Source organism: Mustela lutreola, chromosome 5 (genome assembly GCF_030435805.1).
Source record: "Mustela lutreola isolate mMusLut2 chromosome 5, mMusLut2.pri, whole genome shotgun sequence".
Taxonomy (NCBI): Eukaryota; Metazoa; Chordata; class Mammalia; order Carnivora; family Mustelidae; genus Mustela; species Mustela lutreola.
In genome coordinates, this window is record NC_081294.1 from 8628654 (window position 1) to 8642365 (window position 13712).

The window sequence follows — 13712 nt, forward strand, 5'->3', positions numbered from 1 at the left end:
ATTACAGTTCCTTCCTGTGGATCATGGGGAGAAACTAAAATCACATAAACCTTTGGACTAGTGGTACTTAGCATTTTCTCAAGTCATGGCTTTAAAATTGCTATGCAATGCTAGCTCAATATTTTGACTTTGGGGTCAGTGCCCATCTGTGTCTTAAAAAAGACATGAGGTCCAGGTGGTTGGGTTATGGACACTGGGGAGGGTATGTGATATGGTGAGTGCTGTGAAGTGTGTAAGTCTGACGGTTCATAAACCTGTACCCCTGGGGCGAATAATACATTATGCGTTAATAAAAATAATTAATAAAAAACGACATGAGGTCCATAAAGTAATGTTGATTTCATTTGATCAGATCCTTGGAATTTCAACAGGGAAATTGTTAATTACCTGTAGATGTTCTATTCTAACTGCTCATTCCATAACCAGCTGCACAGCTCTACTGGTTGCCAGTGACACCACGGCCTGTCTCAGGAGCTGGCATATTTTTTTTCCTAAAGGGTCAGATAATAAATGTTCTCCACTTTGGGGGGCCATATGGTCTCGATCGCAGCTACTCAGCTCTGCAACTGTAGCATGAGGGGCATCATAAATAACATGTCAGTGAGTGGAGATGGCTGCATTCCCAGCAAATGTTATTTACATAGGTAGGAGGTGGGTGGGATTTGGACCCTGGGCCATAGATTGCTGATCCCTGGTCTATGTGTATGGTGATGCCTAGAATCAGGCAGGACATAACCATTCACAAGGACCCCAATGTAAAGTCCGCCCCTGACCTGTGCTGTGGCCGCCCAAGGACTCCCAGAAGGGAAAATCTGAATGGAGACCAAAAATGCCTTTGAAATAAAATGGCTTTTGAGATAGAAAGTGAGCAGATGGTGAGATGGGATGAGGTTGAGGTTGGATTCGAGAGCCAGATTAAGTGGCTGTTGTGAAGCTATGCACGTTGGATTGGAATTATACGATGTTAATAAATGGTCCATGATGTGTGTCTACATTCCTGGATCTCTGAGCTTGCAATTTAGACCAAGTAAGCTCAAGGTTCCTTCCTCCCTCTACTTACTGGTCATAGTAACAATCATTCTTCCTATTTTTATTGCCGAGATGGAATTCAACTTGGCTGTGTTTGAAAATGCTAGTCATATCATGTATTTGTATTCATTCATTCATTTATTACTTTTGGTTTTCTTTTTTTTTAAATTTAAATTATCCAACATATAGTACATCACTACTTTCAGATGTAGTGTTCAACAAGTCATGCATTGTTGCATATATCATGTACTTTTAAAGGAAAAAAGAAAGTAAATTCCAAACTTTTTTCTCTATGAAAGATGAACTATATCTAAGTAACATATGTATTTTCCTTTACTAAAATGGATGGCCACTCAATGACTGTATAATTTATGCTAGTGTCATGCTCTAAATGTAGTATTAAATTCCTTTGATTTAAAGACAGACTTTTAGAGCTTTTCATGTTTGCAGCTACAGGGACATGTTAATCTTATGTAATCGATGCTGAACAGTGCTGTTATGTTTTGCTGTATTTTATCACTGTTAGCCAGTTATTTATCCATGACAATAGTCAAGCAACTCTTGAGGAACATACATGAATATTCAGGTAGTGGTAAGGTAGTTGAGACATACTTAGTATGCAAAATTCCTTGAAAACAGTGTAATTTTTTGTTCTACTTCTTGCTTAGTTACAAAATAGAAAAAGACTATGAGTGTGTAATGAACCCCGGGTTTTAACCTCTCAATTAAAATGCCAATATACTACAGTGTCATACTAGCATGTGAAGGTCAAACAAACATTGCTTTTTTTAGACTTTAAAAGTCCATCACTAGACTGGTACCATAGCAACTTCTGCTTGAACAACTATAACTGTTGACTGAAGGACTTGAACAATTGAGAGTTTCTAATGTGACAAGTGACTATAGCCGAAGCCACAATACACAGCTCCTTACTGACAAGTAACAGTTGAGAATGTTAACAGCTTTTCAGTCTTATGACAAAATACAGTGACACATTCAATACACTATTTCCTATATAATTTTTAAAATTAGAAAAAACACAAATGTACTTTTGAAATAAATGGATGTGACAGGATGTCCATAAATGTGTATTTAAAATGATGTGAAAAGAATAGTTTAAGTTGTCAAGACATGAAAATGGTAGTATAAGATTCCTATAAGATCACAATATCTGATCTTCACTAAGTTGTGAAATTAGGGGTGACTGAGGATATCAGTTGTTGCAATTGGTAATGGGTATTCACCCCAGTCCTGGTGGCTGTATTAGCAAGCTCCAGTTCAAACAGACTGTGACTGGCACCTCACTAGTCTGATTCATTAATAGCATGGCATGTTTAAGTTTGTGTATATTTAGAAATAAAACACACAAATGCATTAAAAATGGAGAATCACAGATAGGCACATTTTCCCCCCTGTGTTTTATCCTACTATCTGAAATTTTAAAATCATTAAACTTATGTCTGATAATAATTCTTTAAGAACGTTTTAGGGAGCACATACTTGCAAGGATTTTGTAAATTAACTACAGCAAACTGCTATCCCTCCCTTTTCTAGTTATTAACTAATTCCCAGTTTTAAAAACTCTCTTTTCAAGAAAGAATTCCTATTTCACTGAAACGTGTCCAGAAGGCCTTGGGAATCTCAGTGACTCATGTCAACAAAATTGAGTGAAGTGGTGAGTTTTATGTTAAGATTCAAAATAATTCTTCTGGATTCCTTTTAAGGCTGTTGAGAAGCAATAACAAATTGAAGTGTAGGCAGGAGTTGAGGCTATCTGCAGTTACAAAAACCTGTTTTGAACCTCAAATTAGTCATTATATACAAAAGAGTTAAGGGGTGCCTGGGTGGCCCAGTTGGTTGAGCATCAACTCTGGATTTCAGCTCAGGTTGTGATTTCAGGGTCATGGGATCAAGCCTTGTGTTGGGCTCTGCATGGATCATGGAGTCTGCTTGGGATTCTCTTTCTCTCTCTCCTTTGCTCCTACCCCTATTTTCTCTCCCCATGTCCCTCTGAAATAATAAATAAATAAATCCTGGAAAAAAGAGGTAGGCTACATCGAAGAATGGATGAGATAAGCAAGAGAACTGGGAAGATGCCTAACTCCACCCAATTCAACACTTTTCATTAAACTTGGTGTAAATCTTGACTATTAACATTGGGAAAAAAGGTCAAGCAGCAATGAGATGAAACATGTCACTATTCCTTAAAGAAACTTCCAGTCAAATCAGCAGACAGTTATGAGATCATCCATTGTGGAAGAAACTTCCCATTAACACTAATCAAGATTGGACAAGACCTAATAGGACCATTTTCTGGATTGGTAATATGGATATACGCTCTTTCATGGATGGTTTCCTCAAATGACTTTTGAATTAGTTTCACCAAGTAATTTTCTTTTACCACAGGACTAATAAAAGCCTCTTTTCTCTTTAAGGCCCACTGAAGGATGTTTACTGCAGTAGTGATGCCCAAACAGGTGGAAGAAATTAACATATGCCAGACCATCCCTCAAACTCTCTAGTCTTACAGTTCAGAGAAAACAATCTTTGAATATCTCACCAATATGCACAAATATGTCACAGCATTTCTGTGGACGATGGTTTCATTGCCTGTGTGTATTTGCTAACAAAAGCATTAACACATTAAGCTCTTAATGCTCAAAACAGGAAAGCACTTCATTAGAGATTCCAATGTTCTACTGAGGGTACGTGAAGAAGACAACCATGCGGTCTGCTGTCTATGTAGATCAGCCATTTATCTGATGTCCAACAGAACAACGTATAATTCAAACCAACCCTCCATCTTGTACCATTATTACACGAGTCCAGTGGGCCTCCTCCACTTGATATCAAAAAGTTTTTGAATACTAATACTAAATTGCTGATTGAACCTAGTGGGAGGTATCAGGGCGCTTACATAGAAAGCTGAGACTTCTTTTCTAACACAATGGTAATATCCTGAATCAAATGAAATAATGTGAGAATTTCCAAAAAGTCTCAAAGCACCCCTGTCATAGCCTTGAACAAAAGAAGAAAAATTATTTGGCATTTAGATGTAAAGAAATGAAGGAGGCAGGGAATGAAAAGTCAAGAAGTAGACCTCTGATAACAAAAGGTTACCCTCTTAATCTCATTGATTACATTGAGGGATTTCTAGGAGGCAACATTTAATTAAAGTTTGTGAATGTTTCTGTAACACTGACAGCTTGCTGATATAAAGACACTCTGGCTGCTGTAGATATGTTTAGGTTGCATGTAGCAAGATACCATTGATTCTTACATCAAACTGGGGACAATTCCATTCTTGGAGGTGCAGATGCTTGGACACAGAGCCTTATCTCTCTTTATGCCACCCGCAAACAAGTCCTTCCTCACCACTGACTGCTCTGCCCAGAAAACTTCTATTCATCCTTTAAAATTTGATTATCACTTCTTCTAGGATATTATGATGGCCTTTTCCTCAGTTTTAGACTGGAAAGTATATGCATAGTGCCTCATTCAATTAAACAATTTGCCCCAAATGTACAGCTAACACAGGAGGATGGTGGGTCAGCACTGAGATCTCGCTGACTCCCCCGACCGTTTGCTCCCCTCACTCTCCCTGCCTGACTTGCTATGCACAGCTGAAGAAGCAAAGGGCAAAAGGATGTGGACCTGTCATCTATACTTGGACCTGCAGCCACAAAGGAACAGTAACCACAAAACACCTTCACATACTCAGGTTAAGCTGGTTATCTAGTCCGTGTTGGAGGAACACACTAGTGTGTGCACGCTGGAATGTCAAGTCTCTCTTACCTTAGTAACACAGGAGTCACCGAGTCATGAGTTATTCATCAAATTGAAATTAGCAGGAAGATCAGCTTTCATCATGGGGCGGGAAGACTGGAAACCATATGCTATTTCCCTTCTCTTGATTATCAGAGACAAGTGTTTTCCAGGGACATTCAGTCGTGTTACCCACAACCAATGGGATGTTGAACACACTTAGAACTAACTCTACCAATGCCAAATTCTACAGATACAAAGTCTCTCTTTGACTTACTTATCTCCTTTGCTTTTGGAGATGCCAACCAACTTCTCAATGCCGCCGGCATCCCGTAAGGCCTTGGCGTTCTCCATGTTCTTGGTGATCACTTCATGTAGGGTGCAGCAGACGGCTGTCACCGTGTCATCCGACATGGCCTTACTTGCCGCATTGTTGCTGTTGTTCCCACCTGGAAGCCTGTGGACGAGGTCTCGCATGGCATATTTGCCTTTGGGGAAAAAAAAAAAAAGTCAAGGGAAGAGTTGAAATGAGGCCAAAATGGAGGAAGAGGGCAGAGAGGAGCGTAGGGGTAGGGGAAAAAAGAGGACGCAGGAGGCCACAGGAATGCAGTATTGTCCATTTCCCATCACTAATATTCTCTGTTGGGTCTCTGTGAACACACACAGAGAACAGATATTCCTCACAGTGAATGTGTAGACTTTTGGGGCTAGATGGATGTAGGATGGAATTTCTGGGCAAGTTACATCATGCCTGTAAGCCTCAGCTTTTTAAAACCTGTAAAGCAAGAATAATAATGGTACTTATGTCACAAGGCTGTTCCAAAGATGAAATGAGTAAATGTGTGGACAGCATGTAACCCACGAGGATTACTGACATAACTTCAACATTACCTCGATGGGAACTATGTTGGGAGGCGAACTATTTAACAAGAAAGAGTCAAACCACAAACATGTGTAGTTCATGATCATATACATAACTCCTGAGTTCCGGCCTGGCCCGTATGAAACAAAGAGAAACATTTAAAGCAAGGGAGAGAGGTTTTTACAAATAATGTATAGCTAGGTGTCCTTTGAACCAGGATAACCCAAGGAGCCGCCCGTCTCTTTGATGGGATTTATTGTATGGCTCTACCATATAACATTTACTCATTTGACACATTCCCCTTTGCATGAAAAACAAAGAAAATAATATGCAACTTTGCTTCCTTGACTTGCTTCATCATTCTTAATCTTGCTACTCCCAGTGATAAAGGTACTTAAAATGACATCTTTATGGAGTACTTTTCGTTTACAAAGCATGTGGGGCATTACCAATAACCCTGCAAGACATTAATTCACCCCACCTGCAGCTTCCGATTCTGTTCCATTAATTTACTTCTGGAACTAAGTAAATGAGTGCCTGTAGCAAAGTTGGTTGTGCTTGAATTTTTCAGATGGAACTGGCATGTGTCCAAAGTTAAAGTTCTTCCTGGTCTCCCATCCCCCAACCGGACATGTTTAGCTAGTTCCTGAAAGCCATCTGAAAATGTTTTGCCTCCATACATGTCTCTAAAGGAGAGATTCATTGGCTGTCTAATCCTCTGGTGTGTGATGCCTAGGAAACGCACAGGGGAAGGCAGGGATATCTCCATTCCAGGCATTAATAAATAAAACAGACCCTTGTAATTTTGGTACCTGCTCTTACCCTATGTTTAGGTAGCTTATTTTAGCTGGGACAGAAAAAAATGCTGATGGCTAAATTACTGAAATAGGAAAGCATCTTCACTTGGTTTCTGACAAAAATGGTTTGCCTGAAAACTTCCCAATGTAGCCCCCCCCCCTTTTTTTTCCCTAAAGACAACAGTTAAAATGGTTTGGAGACGATCCTTGTGCCTGGGCAGTCCTCTGAGCAGCTTGCTGTATTTGTTTATCATGAAATCACACTCAGCTCTGGCTAAGAGTTTACTTTTGCTGAGCTCAGCATGTTGGGACGTCATCCGTTCATTAACCTGCAGAGACTCTCTTGGGCAAACCTGAGTGCTATGGATGTGAGTAGATGGATGAATAGGGTCTTAAATTTTTTCTTCCTAAGGGGAGGGAGACAGAAAGGAAACAGAAAACTGTTTCAGTCACTATGCATCCGGGGGCATCCATGCTCCCAATATGGTTTGTGACCCTGGACATCACTGAGGCTGAAAGCAAAAACGCAAAGAGAAAGAAGATTCAGCTGTAGCCTTCTTCAGTTTTTGCTGTTACTGCCATTAAAAAAATTATATCAGATAAATTTGAAGGTGTGGATTCATCCTGCATGTTTTCTGAATATATGAGTCGTGTATGAAATATGAGGTATCCCCATCGGGGGCACACGCAGCTGCTTCCCCCTCCCCCAGTGTGGCCTCTCCGTCTTGCCCCGGGGTGCTGTACTGGTGTGGAAAGTGAGAGGAGTCACTGCTGTATATAACCGGTCATAACCCGTCAAGAAATCCTTTAGAATGATTTTATTTCTAATATTCCCAATAGAGTTCACTGACATTTTACTGGACAAGTGGAGATTTTTCATTTAGTCTCTTTATTAGCCTATTTGGAACGATACACTTTAATTTATATTTTTGACTATCCAACTGGAGAAACAAATCAAGCAAAAATTATTCCATAGAGCAGAAGACCTCTAGACAAATTTTATTTATTCTTTTAAGGGCATACAATCATTTCAGCCTTCAATTCTGTTGCTGAGAAAAGCTGTCTTCTCGTACTAGAAATGGAATCGTATCTTCATGTGAAATTTGGGTAGCAAGAATAGCTTTTTTTTTTTCTTGTGTTCATCAACTTGGAGGCTAATTGGATGGGGAAAAAAAGAAAACAGGAACACAGAATAATTACAGCCACCAGCGACCTTCTGTGGCAGGATAATGACAGGAGTCCAGGGAAGGGAGACATCAGGTTGGACTGGGCTTGCCACAGAAGGCTTGAAATAAGAAGTAAACATTCAGGATTTTTTCCATAGGTCAGGGGAGCCCCAAGATCTACAAAGAGAATTCTGGTGCCTCCAGAAGGAGAAAGTTTCAGGGGCACCTGGTGACTCTTGGTTTCAGTTTGGGTCATGATCTCAGGATCATGAGATCCATCTCCACGTTGGACTCCATGCTAGGCGTGGAATCTGCTTAAGATTCTCTCTCTCCCTCTGCCCCTCCCCACTCATGTGCTCTCTCTCAAAACAAACAAACAAAAAAAACAAAAAAAAACAAAAAAAAAAAAGGGAAGAAAGGTTTCAGAATAGAAAGACTGAAGTTTGGAGAAACGCGTGGTCTTTTTCTTTACAATAAAATCCTCTGTCTCTGAACTTCTACTGAAATTGTAAGCATTATAATTCAAGATAATTTGTGCCCATAATTGTTCTATGTCACATACTTCCTTTGTTCCCTAAATTTCTAAACAATGGAAAGAGTGAAAAAGCCATTCTTGCTACTAATGGGGAATTTTGGCACCCACCACCCCAGCTTTCAAGCTTTTGGGTCTCTCCAGTCTGAGAGTTCTTCAGAGGTAAAAGGAGTTCTCCCTCTTTAGAAACTAATTCCCTTTTTGTGCCACAGGGGTGATGAGGAAAAGTTCCAAGGTGGGTGAGTCCCAACTGCAATTTTCACAGCCTAACACCGTGAAGGGGATCAAAAGGTTTTTGGTTTGGTTCGGTTTGAGAGAGAAATGAATCGAGGTAATTTCTTCCTGGGCTAAGGAGGGATGCCATCTCTTCAGGAACCAAGAGGAGGAATGTTGGAGGTTCGGCACAAACCCTGGGGCATCAAGGGTGCCGGAGCCCAGCAGCACCCCTGTGGCACATTGGGACGCTGTGTGGAAGCAAGGAGATCATAAGCAGACAGGCCTCACCTTGAGACTGAGTCTGGCAGGAGGCAGAGGAACTTCCTGTCTCCAGATGAACTGCTGAGGCCCACAGAAAGGCCCGTGGCACCAGCACCCACGGCAGACTCAACCACTCACCCTTTTCTCTGGATTTAATTGGTTTAAAAATAAGTGAACAGTATGGCACAGACTGAAAGTCACAGAACGATTCATGCCATTTAACAGGCCACTGTAATATATCAGGACAAATCAAGGACTTGTGACCACAGAGGTGGCCCAGGGTCAGGGACAGGATAGCAGCCATGAAGGAGAACTGTAAGAGGAAAATGACAAGTGAAATGCTGGGGGTGATGGAGCCCAGAGGATTCAGGAGTCTCTAGCTGGGACAATGAGGTGGGTAGTGAAAAACCAAGTGCATTTTAGAATTTAATAATAATGGACAAGTGAGGTTTCTATTGTAATTATTCACGCAGAAGAAAACCATGCAAAATGGGTTACCCTTGTATGAAGAGTAGTACGACGAATTCCCTTTAAGGCAAGAAGCTGCTCATCAAGTTCCAAAGACACCTAGATTTGTGCAAACAGAGTGGACACCTTAGCCTCCCCCCATTTGCAAGAAATATGCTCGCCATCATCCAATGTCAGGGAATAATACGTTAAAAAAAGATAAGCATGAGGCTCCCTCAGATTGAAACAACACAAAACAACTTCACCGCCACCAGCACCACCACCCACCAACAGATCACTCTTGTTTTGCTTAAGTTCCCAATAGAAATATTTAGGTCCTTTCTTCTGAGTTACTTAGTCTCTGATGAAAATAACTTTACTTCTGATCTGAAAGACTGGTATGAGAACACCAGTGGAGATCCTGTCACTGTGGTCCTTGTGTGAACAATATATAGTATATCCTTCAATGACAGACTAACTGCAACCTTGGAACTCTGCTACCCTTTCCTCTGGGCACACGTGTGTGTGTGTGTGTGTGTGTGTGTATCCTTTAAATATTTGTATGTAAGACTGGTTGAACCAGCTTTCTAAGTCCAGAACCTCTGGAAAATTGCAAATAACACTTATTTTCTCTTTATAATGCTTCTTTCTGGAGCCTTCTGTTTAAAGAGTCAGGCCCTCCGGAGATCTAACCAACTGTGCTCCCCTAGAAGGACATGCTTAGCAGAGTTCTCATGCAGACAAGGGCTGGTGGAAATTTCAGGATGGTGCTACAGGGCTCTGCTTGCTGACTTCTTCAACGTCTGTGTTTTTTGTTTGTTTATGACTCTGTTTCTATTTCTAGTAGCCTATTTCTGGTATTGATTTGTGGGCCACCACTTAGTTTCCACATTGGTGGCAGTGATATTGAATAGTGGTTTGTGGTCTAACCACCTGAGCTCTGGAAGGTGGCAGACAACAGAGAAGTCACTCTTTATGATTTTTGACTACTCTAAGTCCCTCATATGAGTGGAATCATAAGGTATATATCTTCATGTGACTGATTTATTTCACTTAATAAAATGTCCTCAAGCTTCACCCATATTGTAGCATATATCAAAATTTCTTTTCTTTTTAAGGCAGAATACTACTTGATTGTATAGCCCATTTTGCTTCTCCATTCATTAGCTGATGGACACTTGAGTTGCTCCCTCATCTTAACTATTGTGAATAATGCTGCTGTGAAAATGGGTGTACACCTATCCTTTCACTTTCCATTTGTTTATGTCTTTATGTTAAGTAAAAGCTAGACAGGAGTGGTGGAAGGAACACCCCAAGGCAGAGTCTCAGAGTCCTTGCAGAGTCTGCAAGGGAATGAAAGAGACACGAGCTGGAGGCAAGAATGGTGACCCACTACACACCAGCCTAGGGACACAATATCGTGACTTTATGGTGTCCAAGACCCTGGAGGTGATGAACCAAAGAGCCACAGGTGTGGAGTATGCACTCTCCTCTTCCACCTAACCCCTAGACTCATTATAATACATTTGCATTGTGGGAATAGCCCGGCAGTTGGAGAGATGGTGGAAGGCGGCCATGACAGTTCCTGTCAAACCTTGTAGGGTAGCAAAACTCTCCCTTCCAACCTGTGGGAGAAGTTTCCCAAATGACTGGAAATAGCTTCCACTAGAGACCACCCCACTGTTAAGTCACAGCTCCTGCCAGCCCAGAGAGATCCAAAAATATCTAATCCCAAAACAACCTAGGGGCCATTTCTACCTCATGGAACCTGTCCAGCTCTCCTACTTTGAGAGTGTACTTTCACTTTAATAAACTGCTCTGTTCTTGCTGCTGTCCTTCTGGCTATCTTTATTTTGAGCACCAACGCCCACAGAAATCAACCCCTGGGGACCTCAAGGATCAAGATCTCCAGCCATATAACGAAGACTCTCTCCCATAACATCTGGCTTTAAAATGAGTCTCCTATAGACAGCATATAGTTGGATCATGTTTTTAAATCCATTTTGCCATTCTCTTTTTGATTGGAGATTTAATCAATTTGTACTTAAATAATTTCTGGGGTGCCTGGTTGGCTCGTCAGTTGATCCATCTGACTCTTGTTTCCAGCTCAGGGTTATGAGATCTAGCCCCTCAGTGCAGAATCTGCTTAGAAGACTCCCTCTCTCTTTCTATATCCTTTCCCCTGATCTCTGTCTCTCAAATAGATAAATAAATCTTTAAAAAATGGGGAAAAATTACTGACAAGGAGGGGCTTAGTTGTGTTAGTTTGGTATTTGTTTTGTATATACCTTGTAGCTTTTTTTGTCCCTCAGTTCCTGCATTCCTGTGTCTTTTGTGTTTATATGATTTTTTTTTTTTTGGTAGTGAAATGTTTTAATTACCTTCTCATTTCCTTTCGTATATATTCTATAACTATTTTCACTGTGGTTACCATGGGGATTACATTTAATATTCTAATGTTATAAAATTCTGATTTAAATTTATACCATCTTACTTCAATAGCATATAAAAACTCTGTTTATTTATAGCTTCATCCCCACCCTTATCAGTTCTGGATGTCACAAAATTCCATCTTTATAAATATCACATGTCTAAACACAAAAAATAATTGTTTTTAAAAAATGCATCTGTCTCTTCAATCACTCATAAAACACGGAAAATAAGAGTCACAAACTGTCATGACAATAGTACTTTTGTAATTACCCATGTATTTATCTTGACTGAGCTCTATTTTTCTTCATATGGTCCTAGTTACTTTATTCCAAATTGCAGGATTACTTTTGTTTGCAAGGAAGTTCTAGTGACAAACTCCCTCAGCTTTTATTTACCTGGAATATCTTTCTTTTTTCTGCACTTTTGTAATAAAGGATTCTTGATTGGCAGGGTTTTTTCCCCCCTCTCAGCACTTTGAAAATACAGCCCATTGCTTTGTGACCTCCAAAGTATCTGATGAGAAATGTGCTTAGAATCTTATTGAGATCTTTTTAAATGTAATGAGTCATTTCTCTTTTTTTTCTTCTCAAGATTTTCTCTGTCCTTGTCTTTGGACATTTTGGTTATGTGTCCCAGTGTAGGTCCCTTTGGTTTATCCTACTCAGAATTGGTTGAGCTTCTTAGATGTTTATATTCACATCTTTCATCAAATTTGGGAAATATTCAGGCATTATTTTGTCAAATAATCTGTCTGACCCTTTCTCTTTCTTTCCTTCTTCTGGGACTGACACAGTGTATATGTTGGTCTGCCTGATGGTGACTCACAGAGCCCTCAGACTCTGTTCACTTTTTTTTTTTTTTTTCCTTCCTGTCCCTAGGACTTTATGATTTCAGCTGCCTTGTCTTCAAGTTCATGGATTCTTCTGCCCACTCAAATCTGCCTTAGAATCCCTCCAGTGAATTTTTCATTTCAGTTACTGTCATTTTCAGCTCTTGAATTTCTTTTTTTTTTTTAAGCTTCCTTTAGGTTTTCTATCTCTTTAACTATATTTCCATTTTATTCAGACATCATTAGCTTGACTTTCTCTACATCAACTTTTAGTTCTTTGAGCATCTCTAAGATAGTTGTTTTAAAGTCTTTATCTAGTAGGTCTGCTATCTGGTCTTTTTCAGGGACAGTTATGTTGGTTTATTTTTTTTCCTTTGAATGAACCATACTTCCATTTCTTTGTATGCCTTATGATTATATGTGTGTATGTGTAATAGTAGATAGTGGAATCTAATAATGTAATTCTGTAAATCAGATTTATCTCCTTCCCCAAGTTTATTGTTGTTGTCTTTCGTTTTTGTTTTGTTTTTTATTTTGGTAGGCTATCTCTGTGCAGAGCATCAGCCTAAGGTATAAACTTAAGGTCTTCTCAGGTCTTTTCTGAACTTGTGCCTTTCTCTGGGCACATGCAGTACTGTTATTCTCCTTTGCCTATCCATTTGCTTTAGAATGTCCTAGTCTTTAAAGTCTGGTTCCCAAAAGGGGAGAAAAATCAAAGGGGAAGGGAGGATGCCAACCCTTTAATTTCCCTAGAAGTCACCTCAGCAAGAGGGAAGGGGCTTGCAACAATGAGAGGTGTGCAAAAATGGCTCTTGTCCTCTTGTCTGTACTTCCATGACCAAAAGCAGCAGTGATCAGAATGCAGATCCCTGATATCTGGAGGACAGGGCTAATGCTCCCCACCCTGGTTCCCATCAGCTGCATGCAAGCTGCTCAGGAACACACACACAGCTGCCAGCCAAGTTGATCTGGGTGAGGGCTGGTAGCTGACACTATGTTAAGAACTGAAATGGACCAAAATTAATCATCATTTACCCTCCAAGCTTTCCCTTGAAAGTCGCAAGCCTTCGTTAGACTCCAGAGTTCCAAAATATATCAGACACATTCTGCCAGTCTGGGGAACCAGATACCTGTGCTTCCTGCTCTGCCATTTCACCAGAATCCCCTCCCCAGTCTGAAGTTACTTTTGATCAGTGGCGGAAGATGTGAAAGCTGATCTCCAGGTGATTATATGTCTGTAGGTAAATGTGAAAAGAGCCTTTCCGCCTTACCAAAGGGAGGTTATTAGTCTTTTTACAATGCTCTGTAAATAGCCATAGCTCCTTCTGTAATGTGCCTGCACCTTTTCTTCCTCTTTGGAACTTCTGGAGCTGAT

The 13712-nt window shown here is 40.4% G+C and overlaps 1 protein-coding gene across 5 annotated transcripts in view; it reads right to left on the minus strand.

Annotated features, from left to right (window-relative positions):
* The window catches only part of CTNND2 (catenin delta 2), a 907536-nt gene that overhangs the window by 43085 nt on the left and 850739 nt on the right, over positions 1-13712 (minus strand). For all 5 annotated transcript variants that reach the window (XM_059173665.1, XM_059173663.1, XM_059173667.1 and 2 more), the window contains one exon: positions 5072-5282. In XM_059173665.1, the coding sequence (XP_059029648.1) occupies positions 5072-5282 (211 nt within the window). The remainder of the gene's footprint in view (positions 1-5071; positions 5283-13712) is intronic.